Consider the following 24,001-nt stretch of genomic DNA (forward strand, 5'->3'; position numbering starts at 1 on the left):
TTTAGATTAATCTTTTCCAGTTTAGAGCAGTCTGGTGGTAAGTACTAAAATTTTAAATATGGTTTAATCAGTTAGTCTAAATAGAATGAAAGCCTGAAACTTCTGTAGTGTTTAATTATGAAAGGGACCTCAGTGTTACACTTTCCTTTAAATTGTTTGACTGTCCCGGCATGCTGTACAATGAGTACCCCCTTAAACTCTATTCCCATTATAAGGCCTTACTGCATAGTCCTGTGCTCATAAAACAGACTGTTCTGTTAGAGTACAATAGTAGTAAAGCCTGAAAGGAGCAAGGCCTAAAAGACCCCCGAGTTTGTAAAATATCTTGCTCTGCCTTACCCTGCAAAATTGCCTAACCCATGTTACTGAGGGAACGTAGCAAGAACTTCTAGGTTGTTTTGTTACACTTACTGCACCTAAGCTTAAGCAGTCATTGGAGAACCATTGTACTGTGTACTAAGAATCATTAATTAGATAAAACTAGACACATCGATAGGATAAAATGGCAGCAAGGCAAGATGTTTGAGTAGAATTTTGGCAAGGTCACTTATGAAAGAAAGTCCAGAAGGTCTAACTGAGGAAGAGGATGAACTGAGACCGAAAACCTGGAAAAGCACCCCAAGACTCAATGCCAAAAGAAGAATCTAGAAAGCTCTACCTTAAGCCCACCTATGTTCCACCCAAGCTTTAATATGTTAATCACATAGTGTAATAAATTAATATGCATGTAAGATGTAATTATGTACTGTAACTGTATAAATTTACCTGTTTTGGCATTAGTGCTTGGAAGTGAGTATGGGTAGCCTAAGATCTCTCACTTCTCTGTGCAGAAATTAATACCTTGCTGCTAATAGCCAAGTTTCTCTTAGCAGTTCTTTTATTCTCAAACCTTTTTCGGCTTCAAGCCTGCCAAATCAATTGAAAGGATCACATGAGTTGCTACAAGGCTGCTAAGATGCATAAATTTATTCTTCGTTTGAAAGGTTTGACGATTAATTTTTCTTCATTTTTGCAGTATATAATTAAAAATTAAGCACTTGAGTTCACAATCAGTGTTTAATGTTTAAAGCAAAAGGACCTTTTCTTATTTAAGAGTCTGACATATAAACTAGTCTTTGTATTGTTTACTTCAGTGTAATTTGTGTCTCCTATGCCTCTGAGTTTTAAGCAACACACTTTAACTGAGGATTTTAGCTTGGCAAAATACACTTGCTTGCTTGTGTAGGCAGGACTTTCTAGCACTAGTATGGAAGGTGCAACAAGTGTGCCCTGTTGGCTGGTTAGCCTGGTCCCTCTATCTGCAAATACTGGTGTATTTCATGTGACATCTTTATTGTGTCCTATATTATTGCATGTCCTTTAAATCCTACCTGTAATAAATTGTTGTCAAATGTGTTTAACTGAAAGACTGACCAATTTTTGTTTTATTGGTTAAGGTGAGCACTCCGGTGGTTACATCGGCCACACAGGAAAAGCAGAAGGACAGTGATCAGTTTGAATGGGTTACCATTGAACAATCAGGGGAATTGGTGTATGAAGCACCAGAAACAATTGCCGCAGAACCTCCACCGATCAAGTCAACAGTTCAGACTATGTCTCCCATACCTGCACATTCCTTGGCTGCCTTTGGTTTATTCCTTCGTCTCCCGGGCTATGCTGAGGTGCTGCTAAAAGAACGGAAACATGCTCAGTGTCTGTTGAGATTGGTGTTGGGAGTTACAGATGATGGTGAAGGAAGTATGTGCTGCAATTATTACCTTTTTTTGTAGACCACAGCTAGATCATTTTAACCTAGATTTATTTAAATCATTTTGCCTTTAGCAGGAAGTTAGAATTGGATTGTGCATTGTTTCTAGTATCTTTGATAGTCTGTTGTTTCTAAATACTAAATTCTGTCTGACAAAAGATTTATCACAATCATCAGCACTCAGGTGTTCTTATCTAGATGTCAGCGTAATTGTAAAATAACTGCTGATAAAACTTAAAATGGTACTGTCAAGATGACCGTGTTTAGACAAAATAGTTTGAGTTTGAGCCAGATATGCTCAAATCATTGAGCAAACATCTGCAGCCAAATGCAGAATGATATGGACAGGAGCATTGCTAAAACAGATGTAGAATAAACTGTTGCATAATACTGTTTTTTGGAAAAAAAAGAAAAACCTAAAGATCTTAATGATAAAATTGGAGCTCTATCTCAGTAGTATGAGTTCAGAGGGAAAAATAGAGTACTTCAATGAATGAACAGACAAGCTGAGAGGTAATTTGTAGTCAGTGTCTTTGCAACAGAACCTGGCATTCTGCATATAGTTCTAGTATTTCTGTTTCTTATTGTTTTGAAAAACTGGAAGAGTGTGTATGAAATACGTTTTTGTATGTTAAAGGCATTTCCTTTCACTGGCCATGGCTTAGTGATGGAATTGGGCAGTGTTAGGTTTACCGTTGAACTTGATGATGTCAAGGGTCTTTTCCAAACTAAAGAAGGCTGGTTTTTCTCGACCACAGTAATCTGAACTTAGTCTCTGTTCACCAGCCTATAGAGTGGTGTGCAACGTGTACCTCATGGGACCAGCTGAAAAAATAGGAGCCCCACTTACCTTTCCTTCTGTTTATCTTTTTAATTCTCTTGTACCTACTTGCAATGTTTTTCACTTTAGACCTCTGGATGATGATACAGCTGATAAACTCTAAGAATGAGGGAAAAAATAATATCTTTAAAATTAGAAGCAAACTTCTGAACAGAGTTGGCTGGTTTTTAGTATCTTCAGTAGTTGAAGCACTGTGGGGGAAATGTGTAATGTATTGTTGAATAGAGGAAAAAAAATCAGAAGAATTTCCAAAATCTGAGTATGTTCCATTAGCAGGTCACTCCATTATTTGAGATGTGGCTTTTAAAAGAAGTAACTTTGCTCATAATGCAAAGGAGTTAAAAATTTTAAATAATTATAGTACAAAATTCAAACATGTAACTCATCTAATTAAAATTATATTAGTATTTCACCATGTATTCAACTTGAATAACATCACAGCTTGATCTGTGTCAGTGACTTAATTCCCACTTCTGGCACATGAACACAAAAACATCACAGTAAACTACAGCTCCTTGTCAGCTGAGCTGCTATTAGGTGATCGGGTGCATTCTTTAACTTGCTATATTTGGAATGTTTAAATATATATATGCGTGTGTGTACATATATATATATATATATATATATATATAATTACTCCAAAACACTTTCCAAAACAGTTTTCTCTCTAGAAATGACAAATTAGACTTTTTATATTTGGTTCTTAACCAAATCCATGAATAAAATAAAAAACATTCTTTCTTCTGCTCTCTCCTCCTGATGAAATTGTTTTGTGAAGAAAAACCTAATATTAGATAGCTTACTGTATGCAGATGCTTAAGTCCTTAATAGATTTCTGTATGGTCATAAACTATTGCAGAGTTTAATAAGTTGTATTGAACTACTGAAACAAAATGTAGTTTTGATGTTTTTCTTCTTCAAACTAGGTCATATCCTGCAGTCTCCTTCAGCAAACGTGCTTCCCACTCTGCCCTTCCACGTGTTGCGCAGTTTGTTCAGCACTACACCGTTGACTACAGATGATGGAGTGCTGCTTAGGCGGATGGCGCTGGAGATCGGCGCTATCCATCTCATCCTTGCTTGTCTCTCTGCTCTGAGCCACCATGCTCCAAGGGTGCCCAACTCTAGTCCCAACCAGGCAGAGGTACGTTTATCAGCTGAGTATGTGCCACTGAAAGGGCGGTCCCGTGGTGTAAATGAGAGCACTCTGGACTCTGAATCCCAAGGACCTGAGTTCGAGTCTCAGTGGGGACCGTCCCCTGGCAGTTAAATGCCTCCCTGCCATCCCATCCTGTCACATCTCAGATGCCAAGCAGGGTCAGTCCCGGTTAGTACCGGGTGCTGTGACAGTCCCGAGGACTTCACTGTCACTGTCCAAGCTCGCTCTGCCATGGCAGATGGACCTCAGGACTGAAACAGTGGGGCCAGTTCTGTGCACGCTGTGCCTCACCTAAAAAATCCACTGTGCAGGCTGGAAGGGCACACCCACGTGGGGAGAGCCCTGCCCAAATCTGCATTCGTGAAGTTTGGCCATGCGTTCATGTGCCACTGAGTAGTAAGAGTTTTAATTATAAAAAAGAAAATAATCTCATTGCTTTCATTATAGGCTAATTTCAGCAGATTTGGCATTTGACTGAAGGACAAAAATAATTATAAAGTACTTAATCAAGTAATTGTCCATGCATGTTGCAAATAAACATAGTAATCATGAAATATAACCAGCAAAGAAGGCTTGTCATGAAGCATTAAGGTGTAATCAGTTTCTTTCACAACACATTCTTTTTCAGTGCACAAGAGGCACAATGTTCAATAAATGGTGGTTCTTTAATCCCCATTAGATAGCATGACCTCAGTGTCTACATTCATCATCTAAACTCTACTGGTTGCAAATTACCAAATTAATGCAGTGATTTTTGTTACACCCTTTGCACTGATGGACAAATGAGATCTAATGACATACATTTTCCATGGTGTTCAAGATTACAAGTGAATCTCCAAAATTAAACTTTTTCAAGGTACTTCCGATATTACACCACCCTCTATTCAGACCATCTATCCCTTGATTTTTTTTCCTTAGGATTGTGAGTTGCCGTATCTGTATAAGGTACCAATTGTCTATAAAAATGCTCACAAAAAACCTTAGTGACTTGCCATCTTTAGCACTATTTTTGCAGAGACTTGCATGCAACATTACCTGGTGGCTGAATATGACTAAGTAGCTGCAAAATATAGGGCTGTCTCTTTTTCAGCAGCTCTGGTACTGATGAAGGGTTGAACAAGCAAGAGATGAAGCTGTGCCTGAGAATAATTCACTTTAATGGCTAATCAAATTTAAGGGGAAGTTAAAGATTCTGCTTCTAATGAGGTATCAGGCTGCTGACACATTTAACACCTTAGCATTTTTTGCACCTTTGGAGGAAAAGGGCAACCATTAATTCTTATCTCTGCTTCAGTTCTACCATGACCCCTGAAGTAGCTTGCTTTCTCATAATTCATATTTATCAAGTGATAGATGGTAACTTGAAACTAGAGATCCATCAGGCCAGCACTGAGGCTTGTATGTCTGGGGCCAGGCTCTCCCTTAAGTGCTTTAATTCAGTGCTCATGACAGTCCTCTTGAGTGTTAAAGGCACAACATACTCATGAGTGATGTAATGAGTAATGTCTACATAAGAATAACCACACAGCTGTTTCATCACCAAGATGCATTACATTCCCAATATAAAAGTTAAAAGATAATTCCAGACTGCTGTCACTATGGTACTTCACAGGCGATAACTTCTTTTGCCATTGCAGTCTGTTCATAGTTTGTTTTCCTTCAACTGTAATCTTTAACAAAGAAAGAAGAACATCTGAACAGAAGATGAGACTTTTCAGAGCCATAAATCAAATATTGCAAAATAAAGTTGAGTACCTAGTCACATGACCTGGTTTCCAGTTAATTGTCACTGAGGGATGAAAATAGCAAGTCACTTGTTTAGGGTGCAAAATATCTAAATAAGAAAGCATTAGTTAAAAATTGCTTATCAGAGTTTTTTCTGCATCCTTTTCACCAAAGACTTAGTAAATAGTTTTGTAAGGGCTAAGCAGTATATTGAATTTGTGTTAGTAGAATGCACTGACGTAGACCACTGGAAAAAGCTGTACAGGCACTGCTGGAAAAATGCTCGCTCTCAGAACATTTTAAGGACAAGATATTTCCCCCCTCTTATCGAGAGGGAATAGTGTATTTAAGTGACTCAGATCATGTGTCAGAGCTATACATGTAACTTATTGCTCTTCCTATATTGGAGCATTTATTCAAAATCAGCAAATGCTTGAGCATCTTAACATTTCAGTTAAGTGCACTTGATAACATTTCCACTCCCATCTCCTTCACCTCATGTTATTAAACTTGACTAGATGTTAAAGAGTAATAATGACAGAGCTGCCATGTTTAGCATGATATTGATTAAGTAGCATTTTATTACTTTTCATCGTTCAAGCAGGGATAGAGTCTTAAAAGAGAACAAAAATGAAGTTACAGTCCTAGTCAAACTGAAGAATCACTTCCAGGAACTGAGTGCTGACCTGTACTACAACTCCATGTTTGTGGCAGTGTTTCTTACATAAAGCTTTGAATTTCATTGCATCCTGATGATGTCTTTATAAAGTTAATAAATTGAGATTACATGCTTTTGCAGAACAAAGGCTTTTTAAACACAGTGTTCCTAAGATGAAAACATAAAGTAATTGTGACCTTTTTCTTTTGACATAGCCACAGGTGTCAAGTACACACAATAGTACATCCACAGAGGAGCAGCAGTTGTACTGGGCCAAGGGTACAGGCTTTGGAACAGGCTCCACAGCTTCAGGATGGGATGTTGAACAGGCTTTGACTAAGCAAAGGCTAGAAGAAGAGCATGTGACCTGCCTTTTACAGGTGTGTAATAAAGGATTTTTGATTAATGATAAGCACTTGAAGCATTGGAACTGAATTGTAGAACTGGAGTTTTGTCAGTCATATAGCAGACTAATGAATGTTATTTTGGGGGATGGTCGCTCTTTGTTTACTGAAGTAAGAGCCATACTTATGAGTGTTAGTTCCTCCAGGTAACTGTCATGCTCACCATAAATTATTGTTTCATCTGTAAACCCTGAAGCCCTGTCCCAAAGGAAGTTAAAAACATTTTTGAAACATTTACAGTTAAAAAAACCAAACACACACAAGAAAAAAAAAAAAGAGTCATTGTCAGTTGATGTCCTTGGTGCTCTAAAGTGGAAGGGGCTGGTCAACTGCGTGTCTCAGTGGTCTGAGGTGGCAAACTGACTTTGAATAATTCCAGCAGATTTTTCAAAATTCATATTAGCTGATTTCCTAAAATCATTCAGAATTACAGTAAGTTACTTAATTTGATCATTAGCTAAGGCTGGAAGTTAAAAACTGTATAGAATTTCTTCTGAGGCATCTTTGGGACTGCTGTAATAAATACTAGTATCTGAATTGGCAAAACAGCTAGTGAAGTGTTAGAGCTTCTTCTGTAAGGGAGGAAACTCAAAGTTCTTCTGACTGAAATAAATCAGGTGTGATTAAATATTATGGTGTATTTCAGGTCCTTGCCAGTTACATAAATCCTGCAGGAAGCGCATCAAATGAAGAGACCCAAACTGGCCATGAGGGGCGAGCACAAAACAGCAGTGCACTTCCATCCGTTCTCCTGGAGCTGCTCAGTCAGTCCTGCCTCATCCCAGCCATGTCATCGTACCTCCGCAACGACTCAGGTACTGTGCTCTTGTCTCCTTCAAAATCCAGGGTGGCTTGCTTCTGTCATATAAGTTCTTTATATTAACAATAGTAGTTCTTGCTAGTCTCAGCACCTTCACCAGTTTAGAGTTGTACTAATGGAACATTCACTTGGGCCTTAGAAAACAAAATATATTAGAATCATGCTTGTTGAATGCTCATTTCTCTCTTTAAACCTGAAGTTTCGAGGAATCTGAATTCTTTGATATTGAAACTAGCAGGAAAACGCTATTTTCTTCTGAAAAGTTTACATGTTACTTCTTCCACAGAAGGTACCCAGAGCGTACTTTATACAAAATTATGTGTCTCACTGTGAAGAACAATGTCAATTTTTACAGAAAATTGAGCAAGCATATGCCTGGTTCTGGTAAATGTTGCGCATACCAGGGCAGTTCTACTTTGATCAGAGCTTTTTCTCCTTTATATAGGAAATACAAAAATAAGCCTCCTATCAAAACTGGAAAAATTAAATTGTTGCGTGTTTTGAAGGAAAAACAAATGAGTTCTATGTTGTCACCAAATTTCTACTCATAATTTTAGAATAAAATTGTTTTGATAGTTTTGCTCTGGTATGTTGTACCTTGCGGTGGAAACCATTTCAGTTGTACAAGGTGGCGTGAAGCAGCATGAACGAAGGAAATGCCTGTGTGGCACTAATGGCAAAACCAGCAGACTGGGTTTGTGGTTTTTGTTCAGACTCCCTAGATGGTAGGTTTTAGTATGAAGTGAGCCTTAGGTTGGATTTTTGTTCAGTTACTTTGTTTGTAAAGATGGATTTAATCCTGAAATATCAGAAGGAGTTGTTCCAGATCTGACTAATTTGAGTTTGGACCTTATTTTGCCTGCCCTGTTTTTGGAGTAACTGATGGATGTCTGGTCACATTCCTGCTGTTCTTTTAGATGCCAGTTGGAGAGTGTGGTGATGGGGATTCATGAAACAATGTTATAGCTCCTTCCTGAATTACACAGAATTATGCCAGAGGTAAAAGAGAAATCACATCCTTGTTTTAAGTATTTGTAAAGCTACTTGGGAATACAATAAAGAATGTGGCTCTCTTAATTAGTAACTAGGGCATTACATAATTTTGTATGGTGGAATGGAACTAGTTCAAAAAGTCTCCTGGAGTCTTACAGTAAAAACAAAAATATGAAGATGTTTCACTTGCTAGTTCACAGTTTGACACCTCTCCTTAGTTTTGGCATGAATTTATTGGTTCTATTTTGCACATATTGTGATGAGGAAAATGAACTAAAGATACACCAAGATCATTATTACAAATGAAAATTTAATGTAAACCAATAAAGTAAATGATAAAGAATGATGTAATCTTTTGAACAGGTAGTCATAAAATCCTCTTTGTTGAGGTAAAAAGGAATTCAATGAAAGGCAGGCAAAAATGCTGTGTTGTCTAAAGGATGAAGCTGTTGGTCCTGAGTTATAGATGCATCACAGCTGTTGAAATTGCTTTTTGCTGTTTTCAATAGAAGAATGTATCTTTCTATGTAAGTCACCTTTAACTGGGGAAGAACAGTCAGATACTGATAGAAGAGATGAGATATGTGGCTGGTAGCGAGAAGTTCAGGCTAGTGTGGCTCTCGGGGACCATTTGTTTTCCCAAAGGGCAAAGAAACAGCTAAGTTTCAGTGAGAAATACTCATTTTAGGGATGTTTTAGGGGGATGTTTTCCATGGGAGTAATCTTGTTTGTGGTTGGCAGGGAATGTTGAAATGTTGTACCTGTGAATTAGCAATTAGTAAAGAGTCAACAACACTTAATGTAGTGGCTAAACTATATTAAAGCAAAGCAAAACCTTTTCAGAGAAAAAAATGAAAACTACTCTTCTGATTACAAATTCACAAAGGATGTGGTTATTTCTATTGAAATTTAGAACTGTAAAATCTGAAGGGTTTTATCGTTTGCTTGATCCAAGCAGTGTGAGTGAGTCCTGCTGTATTTGTTCAAAAGTCTACATGTAAAACTAATTAACAGTGTTCTCCTGGATTTGAAAAATAATAACCTTGTGGGCTTATGTCAGTCAAGCTCATCTTTGAAAGCGCAATAGGATAGAATCATGGAATCGATTGGGTTGGAAAACCGTCAAGTCCAACCCTTGGTCCAACTCCAGTCCCTTTACCAGATCATGGCACTCAGTGCCACGGCCAATCTCAGTTTAAAAACCTCCAGGGATGGTGAATCCACCACCTCTCTGGGCAGCCCATTTCAATGCCTGATTACTCTCTCTGGAAAGAATTTTTTTCTGATCTCCAACCTAAATTTCCCCTGGCAGAGCTTGAGCCCGTGCCCCCTTGTCCTATTGCTGAGTGCCTGGGAGAAGAGACCAACCCCCACCTGGCTAGAACTTCCCTTAGGTAGCAGTATTAGAGGGAAATGTGAAAAAAGGATGACTTCTGGAAAAAAAATGTCTTCTCCACATTAATATTTGAGCCAAATGCATTTAGTTGTAAAGGAGTCCCTGAAAACTGTTTGTGATAGCCAGGCATAATCCCAGTGCAGTAATGACTGTTTAGTTGAACAGCAGACCGATAATTTTCACATTAATGAGTGGGAGTTGCATGTGATGCTGAGGGTCTCGGTGTCACTAACACTGCGTGTCAGGAGACACAGATAACATCGCTAACACGAGAGAGACAGAGGCTGAGAAGCTCTGAAGCTATGTTAAGCTCTGGTACGATGCTTGTAAGACTGAGAATTTTACTTAGTATATTTATGGTTGAAACCTTTCAAATGTGGAAAAATTCTTTTATTATTACCCTTATTTTTATTTCTGTTTTAAAACCTTGAAGACAAGTGCAATGTAGTAGAATAGATTTGAGTCTTTCCTGATAGACCTTTATCTGGTTTCTGGCTTCTCTGTCTTGAACACCTGTCTCTTCTCTGGTGGAGCTGAGTGGGAGCCTGGGGAGAGTAGGAAAGGGAATAATATCAGTAGTAATGTGCATGTTACGTGGTCTTCTGATTTTCAGATTGGTGCAACTTCTGCTGTCAGTAGATACTTTTATGTGGAAGAAGCAGGTAACTGTACTCTTTCTGTAACATGTTGGTGTGAGAAATTAAGATAACTGCAAACAGAATCCTAACAATGTTTCCAGTTCTCTCACCCCCCAGGAACAAGCTGTGCCCAGCACAGTGATTAACAGAAATTAGCAATTTTCAGCAACTCTGTAACTTTCTATGACTTAACTGGATGCCGGTAGGACCAGCTAAAGGTTATCCTTGTGCTGAAGGTGGTGTTCTACTAGATTTTAGCTTTTGTTGTTTATGCTTGCGATAACAGTGATCTTTATATATCTATGTGTGTGCCATATGCATACAATTAAGTGGGGAAAAATTCTGATAAAGAAATATGTGCAGTGAAGCTGCAGGTGTGCTGTTTCCTCTTATTGCACAGTAGCTGGTAACACTGTGGTGATATAGCATTTTGGTATTGATGTGACTTTCATATTTATATATATTCAGTTAGCTACAGGTGTGGTACATTGTGCTTGCAAAGCTGTTGTGACAGATTGGCCTATGTCACAGTTAGAAATCTATCTAGATTTTCTGTTGCTTAAATGTATTTTGCCATCCTGCTTAATTTGCCCAGAACACACATGGACTAGATTGTTAACTAGATTGTTCTGAATAAAAGGAATATTGATCAGATAAGGAGTGCTCCCATAACATTTAATCTTTTAGAAACCTCACCTTGAACCAGATGAGTACAAACCAGATTGCTCTGATATATTCTGCAGCTTCATCTGCATCAGAGTGAGGTGATTGTGAAGTCCTTGAAAACTGAACTGACCACTTTCATTAATTTCCATAATTGCTTTTTTCTTGTAGAGAAGGAAGGTGTATCTTTCTATGAAGGACTTTATTATGCAAGATAGCTCTAGTCACAGGGAGCAATAGCTGCTGTAATCCTCACCGTTTCTTGAATATTTTTTGTGTTTGTTTCACATCTAGTTATGGCATTACTGTGGCTTTTTATTATCTTTCATTTTATAAATGAAGAAAATTTATCTTTACAACATGTTGAGATTTTTTTATTGCACTTTCGTTTATTCCTAAGGACTTAATTCATATTTACATGTGTAAAATTGATAGAGTTTTTAACTTATGTATCATCTCACATGTGTTCCTTAACATGCATGTATGCACATTTCACACCAAAAGCTGTCATGTAAAACCTTTTCAGTGTTGCACTGTTTATAGCACATTTCATTTGGAGGAATTACTCCTGTAGGAACTCTATCAATATGTGGACACTTCTCTCCTTGGACAAAATGCACAGCAGTAAAATTGGCACTGTGCAACAAGAGGTTCCTGGCCAACGTATGACCATCAGATTGTAACTGGAATACATGGCTGTCTTCAAAGTCTAGGTTTTGCTGATAAAAGTAAGTTATTTGACTGATGGACTCAGGTTTATGAAGACTAATACAAGCTATTATATGCAAGTGGAACAGAAGAAAGGAGTATTTATAATACTCTTTGTAGCTAACAAGGTTTATAGAAATAAGGTAGAAGGGAATCTGAAACAAATGGAAAATCAAGTGACTTTTATGACACGAATGTCTATTCTTTAATGGGCTTGGACAGTAAAAAGCCCAGTGAAGCTGGGATTTACCAGTGAAACCACTATATTAGATAGACTTCCTGCTTAAAAATACAGGTGTACTGGTATTTCCTCAAACTGGTATCTAGCAAGTATGTAGCAAATCCTGAGATGACTGACTTGTTGAAAGCCAAATACGGAGAGAGGCTTGTACCACCTTTCCCTTGGAAAACAGACTTTGTATCAAATTGTGGAATTCTGCTTGAATTCTCTTTGCTTGAATTCCCAGGCTTGCAGGAAGCAGGTGGTATTGTGATTTTAGCTGGGGTTTTCTTGCATACTCCCTTTTTGAGCCACCCTTCGTTCTACAGCAGATAGGCAAACAGACTCCTTGTGATGTGATCATCGTGGCTTGTGGTGTTAGACTATCTCAGTCTTCCCTGGGTTTGTCTGCTCAGAAGAGATGATGCATTTCTGTGGGAGGGCTTTGCTAAAAGGATTGTGTTTACTGGCCAGCATGTTTCACTCCAGGAGAGTCCAATATTTAGCTTCTAATACACCTTTTGGGGCAGTCCCACGATGTAAAGGAGAGCACTCTGGACCCCAGATCCCAACATCCTGAGTTCGAGTCTCAGTGGGGACCGTCCCCTGGCAGTTCAATGCCTCCCTGCCATCCCATCCCGTCACATCTCGGATGCTCAGCAGGGTCAGTCCCGGTTAGTACCGGGTGCTGTGACAGTCCCGAGGACTTCACTGTCATTGTCCAAGTTCGCTCAGCTGTGGCAGATGGACCTCAGGACCTAAACGGTGGGGCCAGTTCTGTGCACGCTGTGCCTCACCTAAAAAATCCACTGTGCGGGCTGGAAGGGCACACCCACGTGGGGAGAGCCCTTCCCAAATCTGCGTTCACGAAGTTTGGCCATACATACAACACACCTTTCATGGTTTACCGAGTCCTACCAGACCATGGACTTGTGGATTCATTAAGAGTTGTGCTGCTTTATCCTGCTGCCAAATACTTCATTGAGAACTTCATTCAGTAAGTACTATGGACAAATGTGTTGAGTGTGAATGTACTGAATTCTTTTTTCTGTCTCTTTTGATACACCTTTGTTAGTTGAGTTCTCAAAAGTCCTACTGTTCAGGCCTCAGCTCCTTACCTCAGAGCTTCAACTACACTACTTTGCCTGCTGAAGATAGAATATTTCTTTTCTATTAATCATACTTATTCTTAAGGCATTATATGGTGTTATTTTCCTTTCTGCAAGGAATCCAGTTCCACTGAACTAAGTTGAGTGCTCTGAAGCTGGTACCCTGAGCTGATGGTGCTGTTGCACCACAAATGTTGAATTGTTGTGCAACTGTGCTTTGCCCCAGACTAGTGACTTTTTACTGTTGTCTGTGAGATTTTTATGCAGATATTGCTTAAATGTATGAGCACCAGAGCTGTATATCAGAGCTCATTTAACTAAAGTTGGGCATAGGTATACATGACTATAGAGGGCAGGTGTTACCTGTTCAGAGAGAATGCAAGACTGTTGTTTTAAAATAAAACTTAACTCGTATGCCAGAGCAATCTAATGATAATCTTACCCTGTGACTTCCTTCGAAGGGAAGAAGTCCTTGCTATAAATGAAATCAGAAGTAGAGTGGCAGCTTAGATAGTATATAATTACTGGAATTAAAAGTTCTCCTAGTCTTCATTAATGCTAATGAACTCATTCATTGGTAAAAGGATTGGCTGAATCTTTGCCGCATTTGGTTAAAACTTTGGGATTGTTCTTTATCTCTTTTGCTCTTGAAGTCCTTACAAAAAGAAAAGGTGCAGTACTTCATTCTAATGCTGATGTACTGGTTGACCACAATTTTGAGAAGAGAGCTGTGCACTGAATTTGTATGAAAGATAACTGTTTATTTATTTCACAGAATTGACAAGTTTTAAATAACTTCAGGGTCATAATAAACAGCAGTAATTTCTACCTGAATTTCAGTTTTCAGGTTCTTGTAAGCTTTCATTTTAAGACCCATCTCAAATACCCTTGTATTATGATATTAATGCAGTAATATCCATAAGTATGTAGATATAAGAAATACATTGAAAAAATAATAATGGTTATATCTGTTCTGTAATAGTAAATAAATATTAGCAATCTGCATAATTCCTCTAGAACGTAGCTTAGTTTTACAGAATGCTTTGGTGTTTCATATACAAAAATTAAGTATGCATTACTAGAGACTTGCTGTAGACTATGGATAGTGAGTAAATTTTCTTGTCTGCACGTGCTTCCTTCCAGTGCGGCCTCAGCTTCTGTTTGTCATTTCTTCTGGTTGAGCCGCATTGACTCAAGAGTTGCAAAACTAGAATATACCATCTTCCACCTCATTCATCCATAAATCAGTGTTACCCTGTGGTTTCTGCAACTGACTGTAGTCGTTGCCAGATTTATTCTGTTCTGGATCCCTGACCTTATTTTTCACGTGCTTGTTTCAAAGTGACTTCCAAAGGCTCAGCTGGTTTAGCAGTTATGAAATTCTATACAGTAATAAGCTATCACCTATATAAGGGATGTATTTCTTTGCATGTCATTTGATGGAGGGGCTGGATGTAGCTTTGCAGTTTAGGAGAAGAAACTGAACTTATTTTCAGAAATGTTCCGTTGTTCCTCTGTGGCACATGTAAGAGTAAGAAGAGTATTCATTAAAATCAGTTTCTTGTTGTTTTGTTGGGGGGTTTTTTGGTGGTGTTTATCTGCTGTGTTTTTAATCCTAAGCTCTCAAAAATAACTTTTCTAGTATAAGATATATGTGAGATATATTAATGTTCTGAGACTGTCTGCAGCTTTGAATCTAATTCAAAGACATACGTAGGTTTAATTTAAAACATGGAAATAATTTCATCAACTTCAGTAGTTAAATTGCAGAAGAGTTGCAGTTCTGGGCCTCAATGATAAACAGTGCAAAAAAGGAAAATGTCTTCAGGACCTGGCCCAGAAAGGGAGAGTATAGTTGTCTGGGCAAAGGTTATTAAACCTGTTTTCCATGCAACAGCTTGAATCCTTGAGATATATCTTACTTGGAAATGAGGATCAGGATGAAAACATGAGAATTGTATTTGACTTTGTTTAAACACATTCAAAAAATGGCAACATAGAAAATGTAATATAAGATTTTTTTCAGTTAGACAATATGTATTAATGTCATTGTAATTGTTAATATTTCTTAAAAGAAGTACTAAAACTATATTTTTCACACCACTTTAAAGGATTTTTAATTAGAAAAGCACATTGTCTGTATAGCATGATGATTTCAAATACAGTTTTAGTAAAGGCAAGAAAATCTCGCCTTTTTCAGCTTTCCACAAGACTAACAAAAATGCTGCAGAATATAGTCAATAGTTAAAATTTTATTTATAATATTACAACTTCTGGTATAACAGTGTTCCTGTTTCCACACTTATCATACATTAGTGTATGTTATAAGCCTGAATTATGGTGGTCTAAAAACAAACCCTTTTTGTCTGGTCTCAGCTATGTAGAGACATACTGCACAAAACCATGGAAAGCATCATGGGGGCTTGCTTATATTTATATATTTAATTCCTCTCTTTCTGTGTTCTGGTTTTTTTCAGTGTTTGCTTGCATTTCTGTCTTGCATGTTTGCTGGCAATTAAACAGTGCCCTCTCTGATCCTGCTGTTTGGGTTTCATCTGATACCAACAAGAAGTTGAATATTGTCTGCCTTCATTTACGTAATTCAGCACCATGACTGGGCTCACAGATACATTTAGCAGTCATTGATGCAGCACCCTTAGCCAGACACTTTGCTCTGGAATGTTTTTCATTATCTTTTTCAGACAGTGGAGGATTTTTGCTTTAAATATAGAAATCATTCTTACCATCACAGGTCTTTGCACTGTGTGGTGTGCAATTGATACTCAAAAATGTCATCAAAGTGTAGTGTAGATATACACAAAAACAATAACAAATAAATTGAGCACAGTTCCAATAATCCCAAGCAATGCTAAAATAGATTCTTCTTTTTCCTCTTTTTCCTCTTGCCTTTTTACATCTTCCAGTGTTGTGATGGCAGAGGTCCCCATTTTTCCTGCAAATACCTTCACCAGTATTCTGGCAGCTAGCTAGAAAAAAGAAAGCAAATGGTAAATCTGGTCTGACAAACATGCAAGCCTTGGTCTTTTTAAAAACAATTCTGTAGTTCTTGCACAATATTTCTTAATGCTGTGTTTAATGAGTTGCATTCATCTTTTGTTTTCTTTTTGTATGAACGTGTCCATGTTAAAATAATTGTTCTGTAGGTACAGATTTGATAGGAGTGAAAAACAGCTTGCTGCTTCAAGCCAGTTAATATGCTTTTATGCCTTATTATAAAAGAAATTATTGATCTTTAGCCAACTAATTTGTTTCCTAATAAAACATGAAATTGATAAAGGCAGGTATGTGAGCATTGTGGAATACTCAAATGCCTGGGGAGGTTATGTGCATTTTGAGCCATTCTTAAATATTTAACTCCACAGTAGAAAAACAGTTGAAAATATTCATGCCTGCTGTTTTCAAACATGGAAAATATGCCTCCTTAATACAGTATCACAGTTGTTTTTCACCAGGGAGCCTAAGCAGGCAGTTGCAGGTGAGATATTATCCTTTGTCATGTTTAATACATCAGCTGTTGGACATCCATGTAACAGTAAACATTTAACAGATAATGTCTATCTTTTCAAATATAAAGGATTTTGAAATATGTGCTGATTATTGCAGTATTCCACAGAACAGTAGTACTGTTACAGAGGCAAAATTCTATGCAATATAGAAATCTGAGGTGGACATATACAGATGCATATCTGATTTATTATCTTTCTGTTGTTGCAAAAGTGAGGTTGACAGGTCGATTCTATTACTTAGCTGCTCTAGTACTCTTAATTTACAGTCAGATATCCTTAGAAACATATTCCCTGTAAAACTATGTTCACTGGTGACTGAGATGTTGATCTTATGTGCAATCTGCCATGCTGTTTTAGCTTTATTGATCAGAAATTTGATTTGGATATCTACTAGTTCAGATAACTCCAATTTGCTGAAGATTTACAATCACAATTTTTCATGAAATAGAATTTTTCTCTCCTGGCAAACATCTTTAATCATTAGAGATGACCATATTTCTGCTGTGAGTGTAATTAATGCCATCAGCTCAGAGCAGATTTTACAGAAAGGTAAAAAGAAAAAGAATATTTCTTACCCTACATTGCATCAGGAATAAAATGTCATCAGACATGCTTCTTACTCGTAGATTCAGTGGCAAGCCAGGCTTTTATCTTCATGAAGAGGCTTCTCTCCTCACTCAGACAGATCAGATAGGAGCACAGTTTCTTGATGAAGAAGTTTATCGGTGAGGTTAATAATGTTACAGAATCTTCCAAGTGACTAGTGTTCTCTTTCAGTAATCCAGTAAAGCAAGTGTAGTCGAAAAACAGTAAAGCACTTTCTCGTAATGATCCTCACTGTTGACTAATTCCCATTAAAATTGAGGCTTTTTTCCTTAGATGATGCAGAGCAACAAAATGCATGCTGTTCTGTTTTCTCTTAAAAAATACAAACAGCTCTCGGTTTTATTCAGTTATACTTAGTTATATATCAAGACTTCCGAAAACCCCAGGCTTTGATTTACTCTCAGCTGTCTGAAGAGGCTTTCTCACGTTGACATGCTGTAATTCCAAATGCAGCGAACTACGTGCAGTCACACTATGTAATTCTAGTCCAGCCTGCAAAAGGATGGAAAGAAGTCTGCTTTGCTGGCAGTAGTGTGAACGCTGTCACACACCTGCATTCAGAGCCTCTGGAAAGAATTCCAAGGAATTCTTCGGAGCATTGCATAACTCAGCCAGGCAAATCTGAAGAAAGGAATGACAGTGGCTTTAGTTGCACACTGTGGTGAGCTGTGACATTGATTAAACATGCACTTGGCACTTGCTGAATAAAGAAGGAGCTACGAGCCACCCTTGCAGACAGTGAGTTGCATAACAATGTGCGATGGCTCTGCTGTTTCATTGTCAGGCCAGGCACATTTTAATCCTGTACCATCAGGGAAAGTGTGTGGTGTAAAGAGGAGCAGAGTTAACTGTACTTCGGGGTTTTCAGAGGAAGTGCTGCATGACAAATGGTGACATTAAGGCATTCAAGCTGAAACAGTGTTTCTGCCTTTTGTCTTTTTATGCTTTGTTTGACAGGCAATTGTTTCCATGGGAAATACTACTTCTAATGCTTTTCTTCTTTTATTTCATCACCCAAAGAATGCAGGTTACCATGTAATTAATGAAAACACACACTTACAGAAAAGCATTCCTGTTCTGATTTCACGGAAAGCATCAACACAATTTTACCCTAGCTAAAGCAGAGAGGCAGTTTTTTCTTGCCCAGGTGGAAAGCGGGGGAGAACTCTGCAAAGTCTTCTCCTCCCAATCTCTTCAGATAAAAAAATCCACAAAATTTTAATAACCTCTGGAAGTAGCTGTGTTTCAGATCATTTTATTTGGTTTCTTTGATCTGTGAAGCCTGAGAGTGCAATGTGTTTTCATTGGTACAGCATCCCTCTTGATGTGAAGGCAACCGTATTTTACCATGTATCAGAAAATGTGTTTTGTCAAAAATACTTGCCGTGTCAAGCAGTTCAGAATTCAAACATGCAAGAATGTACTTTTGTGTATGTATATGAGAAATCAAAGTACAATTTCATTCAATTTAAACATTACAAAGGTAACTGGAAGCCTTGATAATTTTCCAGAACAGCATATTTCAGAAATTACAAGGCATTGTTTGAGAGTCACTTTTCAATAATCTTTTGGTAAGAAAGCAAAAGAGAGTAAAATCATTGCTTTAAATTCTTCCGTTTTCAACTCAATTTACATTAAATTTTTGCTCATTATTTTTGTAAAGTGTCTATTTGTTAGTTTCTTAGTAGCTGCATATTTACATGTGCATTACTTTAATTATAAATACTGTTTTTGAGGTACTGTGAGTTGTATGGTACTTCCACGTTATTTGCTCTTTATCCTGAAAGTTACGTTGCCTCAGTGAAATTGCTTGACTGCAAAAGAGTCAACTAATAAGTCTAAATGTCTCCAGCATAGCTTCCTTAAATATATATTCTACTATGTGTATGTGGTCTTTCCGTTCAAGCACTTGCTCTTCCCTTGTTCTGGAAAAAATGGTGCACCTTCAGTTGTTCTTGGAATTGTTTTGTGTCTATGTATCTTGAATGTATTTTTGTATTCATTTAGAGCCATTCAGGAATACAAAGATGTGGAAATTTTCACCTGTGTATTCTGACCATTCACATTGCTGAGAGCACCTCACAGTAACCGAATTTTCAAGCCACTTTACTGCATTAACCCTCACATGTTAAAAATCAAACCCTTTCCTTTGTGCAAGGGAGAAATTGTGCAACATGCATATTTTATTTAAAGATTAATGATATATTTTCAGCTCCACTGCAAAGAACCATCTAATTAAGATATATCCACAGAGAGCAGCAAAAAAATCACAGGATATTTCTTGGCCTGGTTTATACCATTGAGGTCTCATGGTGCTCTGCCATTTTCATAGTCATGATGCAACTGGCACTTCAGTGGCTCCAGTGAACCCAGGGAAACCAATCTCTCTGGACTCCCTCTGCACACAGCTGAGGGGGGGAGACGCTTTTTGCACACTGTGATTCAGGTCCAGTGTTTGCCATGGTTTGATGGGACTTCTCCCTCCTTCCATTGTATTGGTGTGCGTGTCTGTGCTGTAAACGAGTTTGGAAAATAGACCCCGCCAAAAATAAATCTCTAGCACAGCACACTAAGAGGGATGGGGCAGCAGCTGCTTAAGCTCTTAGTGGTGGTAGAGAGTTACTGTTTGAGAAGAAAAAAATAAAGGTTGTCAGGCTTATCATTTGTCAGTTGTAGGAAATGAGGAATTCATCCATGTTGGGTGGAAGTTGGCATTTACTAATAACTTTCTTATAGCTCCAGTGCATCTCCATTGTGAAGGGAAACTTTTGTGCAAGATTTCTCACATGAATAAAATGAATGATACAGGTTGATTTGAAAAAGCCTGGATTTATCCAAAGTATTTGATGATATTTGGAAAGATGGGGAGATATTTTACATTTTGTGTAAAATAACATTCGAGTTTGGGAGTACTTTTTATACAAGTCAGTAATAAACCCGTCTATTTTGGAGTGAACATTACATGGTTACATAGTATGTGGGGTTTGGACAGTGGTATCCAAAAAACATCCTCAATTTAATTCTGTTACTTACATCCAGGAAGAGCTTTCAAGCACTTAGTAGACTTTGGCAACTCCTTGGTAACTGATTTATGTAGTATTCTGTGAGCGGAACAAATTCGGTTGATTAAAGGTCACTCTGTTCATTACTGCTGATGTCGTTTCTGTTGCATGGGAATAGACCTTAGGCAATATAAATCTATGTCATATTTTAAAGATATTCATACTTGAGAGGAAGTTGCCAAGCTGTCTTGTAAAAACTCAGTGGTATAAATTCAACTATTTACAGTCTTAATCCTTGGATGATCATTATCCTGCTATTTGCTACTGCCGTGAGTAATGTGGTATAACCTTAACATCACAATTACAAACTGGGCAAGTGCACTTAACAAAAATGTATATTTTCTTTTTCCTCGTGTATTTTTATGCATTTATGTAATTTTGATTTTCACATACACTAAGGTTGTTCTTTTTCATTAAAACAGTATGTTTTGAGTCAGATGTAATTGGCCTTTATGGAGAGAAAGTGCTCTGACAAAGGCTGCAAGTTAAAGCAGAATGTAAAGAAACATTTGAAGGTGAAAATAGAACAATAGAAAGGGCTGTCTATACTCAAATAACTATTTAGGTTAAAATGCTGTAATGAAATCCCAAAGATCATGCATATATCAGTTGGCCATGAAGACTCTTTTCCCTTGTAGTTGTTCTGCATTTTCCCTAAGATGCAGGAAAGTACTTAAAATGTAGTAGTAGCACATGCATCCTGTAGGTGATGCATTCTAGTTTTCTTCTCTGACACCCTCCACAAACTTTTCTTTATTAAGTCTGTCAGTTTTTCAGTTAAATTGCAGAACAATAGGGCAAAACTGTGTCTCCTGGGAGATGCAATAGTATGCACAAATTAAGATGAACTGGTTCACTTAGCATAAGTGAGAAGTGGATAGCCACACTGCTTTCTTCTTCCTTAGGTTTTTGGTTTTTTCCTCTCTCTTGGGAACTTCACACAGCTACTGTTTTCTTTGTGGGAGCTCTCATCCTATTTTTTTATGATACAGATGGATGTGTGGTGCCCTTGACTCAGTAGTGGTGGGCGTGGCCAGGTTTCAAAGTATTTTTTTACTCTTCTGTGCAAAGAAGAGGAAGAACAGATCCTTTATCTGTAGCAGCACAAGTTATTTTTAGACTTCTTACTGTTGTCAGTCACAGCTCTTTCATGTGTTACAGCTCAGCATTTACTTGATGATTTTGACACTTTGTCTGTGTGTCTACATCTTGGTTTTCATTTGCTGAGGAACTTCACTGCCTTTTGGCTGTTGTCTGGGGGTTTCATGATTGTCCTCATTCAGCAAGCTGGGACCAGTTTATCACTGTGTGGGAGTGACCAAAGCTGTGTATTCTAAACCCTCTGCGTTATTTCTCATGAACTATTAACAGTGAACCATTTGCAGCTGCTGCCCAGGGCATGCCTGACCCTCAGGATACAAGCTGGGTGTTAAAGAAGCTTATGAGATAGGACCTGTGATAACTCCCCTCCGGGGAGTTGTTAGCACCTTCACACACAGCCTGAGAGGGCGTGTCTGCCAATGTCTTCTAGGTAGGGATTTCAGCCCCAGCTGTGTGGTGACCTTCTGAGTATGGTGGAAGGGAATGATGGAAAAAGTGCAAGAGGCTGTTTTTTCTTCTTCAGTCTCTAGTCTCACATGGGATGTTGGGCAATCGTAATTTTTCCTTTCTTTACTGGTATCTAAAAGAATCTCTTGTATGGTTATTGTACCTTTATAAAGTGGTTAGTAACTTTTAGAATGTTTCGGTTCTGATTCAGAGCTCTTCTCAGCAGCTCAAGAGATTTTTTGGGACTATTTCTTCACATTGGTTTCAGTGTAGGCTTCAGGCTTCTGTAGGAGTATTAGGGCTTTCAAGTATCAATTTCTTGAGCTGTCATGTTCCTAAATTTTGTTGTGTTGAAGGAGTCCCTTAAGTGACTGTTGGGTCCTTAGTGGCAAGCAGAGTGGAAGCAGGCTGAGGGATCTGGGGTTGTTTAGCCTGGAGAAGAGGAGGCTCAGGGGTGACCTCATCACTGTCTAGAACTACCTGAAGGGAAGTTCTAGCCAGGTGGGGGTTGGTCTCTTCTCCCAGGCAGTCCGAAATAGGACAAGGGGGCACAGCCTTAAGCTCTGCCAGGGGAAGTTGGAGATCAGAAAGAAATTCTTTCCAGAGAGAAAGAATGGGCTGCCCAGAGAGGAGGTGGGTTCCCCGTTCCTGGAGGTTTTTAAACTGAGATTGGACGTGGCACTGAGTGTCATGATCTGGTAAATGGACTGGTGTTGGAGTTGATCTCGAAGGTCTTTTCCAACCCAATCGATTCTGTGATTCAGAGTAGTGAGAACTGGTCATAGTCCAGGAGGGTGGCTCTCAGAGAACTGCAGTACTACAAGTTCCACTTTCTCCAAAGACCTTAAAGTATCTCACCTTTAACAGACAAGATGTGTTCTTTCTCAGGAGTTTTCAGATGACTGATGAAAACCAAAACAAACCTAGAGGATACCACCATCCCAGCATCTTTTGCTATGTTTCTTTCCTCTGTTTTGCCATCTTTGGTTGGAAATAGTTTTGGAATAAGAGGATGAAAATATCTCACCAAATCTCTTATTTTCTATTACAAAAGAGTATGAATATATGCTTGTTATATTTTCAAAGCATTTAAAGTAGCAGGCTGTTTCCTAGTAGATAGTGCTTTTGGATTAGAACTATTTTTTTTTAAATGTCAAAGCCAATTATCTCTTTGAGTGGTTAATAATATAAAAGATTTATGAAAGAACAAATTATAAATTTGTACTTTCAGCTCTGCTGTGTTGCAAAAATTTGTTGTAATTTATAAGGAGTAATTATGTACTGAAACATCATGGCATTGAAATCTTTGAAAATTAAAAACCTAGTTGTTAGGAGGAATGAAGCAGCTTAAATTTGGTTTGTAATTGGATACTAGATTGAGTGACAGATAAAGCACTTAGTCTTTTCAAGACTGAGGTTTGCTTCACAAGAACTATTGGAGGTATTTTTTTCAACATGTCCATATTTAGCAAAGGTCACTGAGAGACTAGATCTTCTGCTTCAATCTTTATCTGTTTCTGTACTGCACGTTGGTTTATATGGCTTTTAAACATAAATTTATGAACTGATGGGCTCTTCATTGATTTATACAGCTGGTGGTGTACTTTGCAGCTGCACATACAGAGCATATCTCAGACTAGCTTGCACCCTCTGGCCCCACTCATTTGATCACGGTGAATTAAAGTGCCTGTTAAATTTTCCAGAAGGTAGAGATTTTTGTGGTAGAGGTGCTCATGAAATTATCAGATGAGAAATAGAAGGGATAAAGGCTAGGTTTCAGTGGGGCTTCTTGCATCTCACATTGTTCTTCCTTCTGCTTCTCACCCACAGATTCTCTTTCATATTCTGCTACCTAAATGAACATATTTTACTTTTGAATCAAGAGTGGGGTGGAGTCTTTGGTCTGTCAGTTTGTTTTTATGAGCTTTAAATAAAAGAAATTTTTCCAAATGATGACTAAGCTTCTGAAGGCACTTTACAGGATAATCCTGAAGACATAAGTAAACAAGATTTCTTTCTCATCTGAGACTGCTATGAATTTCTGGCCCTTGTGGTTACAGGGTAATATGACTGTCTTGAAAGCATGAGCAACAGACTGCTTATGTATCTGTATCTGCCTGCCAAGGATCTGTAATTTTTTACTATTTCCCTCTGAATCCTCTTAAACATAACTCTTC

At 38.1% G+C, this 24,001-nt stretch overlaps 1 protein-coding gene across 4 annotated transcripts in view; it reads left to right on the forward strand.

The window, feature by feature from the left end:
- The window catches only part of BIRC6 (baculoviral IAP repeat containing 6), a 175,464-nt gene that overhangs the window by 118,662 nt on the left and 32,801 nt on the right, over nucleotides 1-24,001 (forward strand). For all 4 annotated transcript variants that reach the window (XM_071575748.1, XM_071575775.1, XM_071575765.1 and 1 more), the window contains 4 exons: nucleotides 1,437-1,737; nucleotides 3,515-3,732; nucleotides 6,346-6,510; nucleotides 7,181-7,349. In XM_071575748.1, coding sequence (XP_071431849.1) covers nucleotides 1,437-1,737; nucleotides 3,515-3,732; nucleotides 6,346-6,510; nucleotides 7,181-7,349 — 853 coding nt within the window. The remainder of the gene's footprint in view (nucleotides 1-1,436; nucleotides 1,738-3,514; nucleotides 3,733-6,345; nucleotides 6,511-7,180; nucleotides 7,350-24,001) is intronic.

The sequence above is a fragment of the Pithys albifrons genome, chromosome 2, assembly GCF_047495875.1.
Source record: "Pithys albifrons albifrons isolate INPA30051 chromosome 2, PitAlb_v1, whole genome shotgun sequence".
Taxonomy (NCBI): domain Eukaryota; kingdom Metazoa; phylum Chordata; class Aves; order Passeriformes; family Thamnophilidae; genus Pithys; species Pithys albifrons.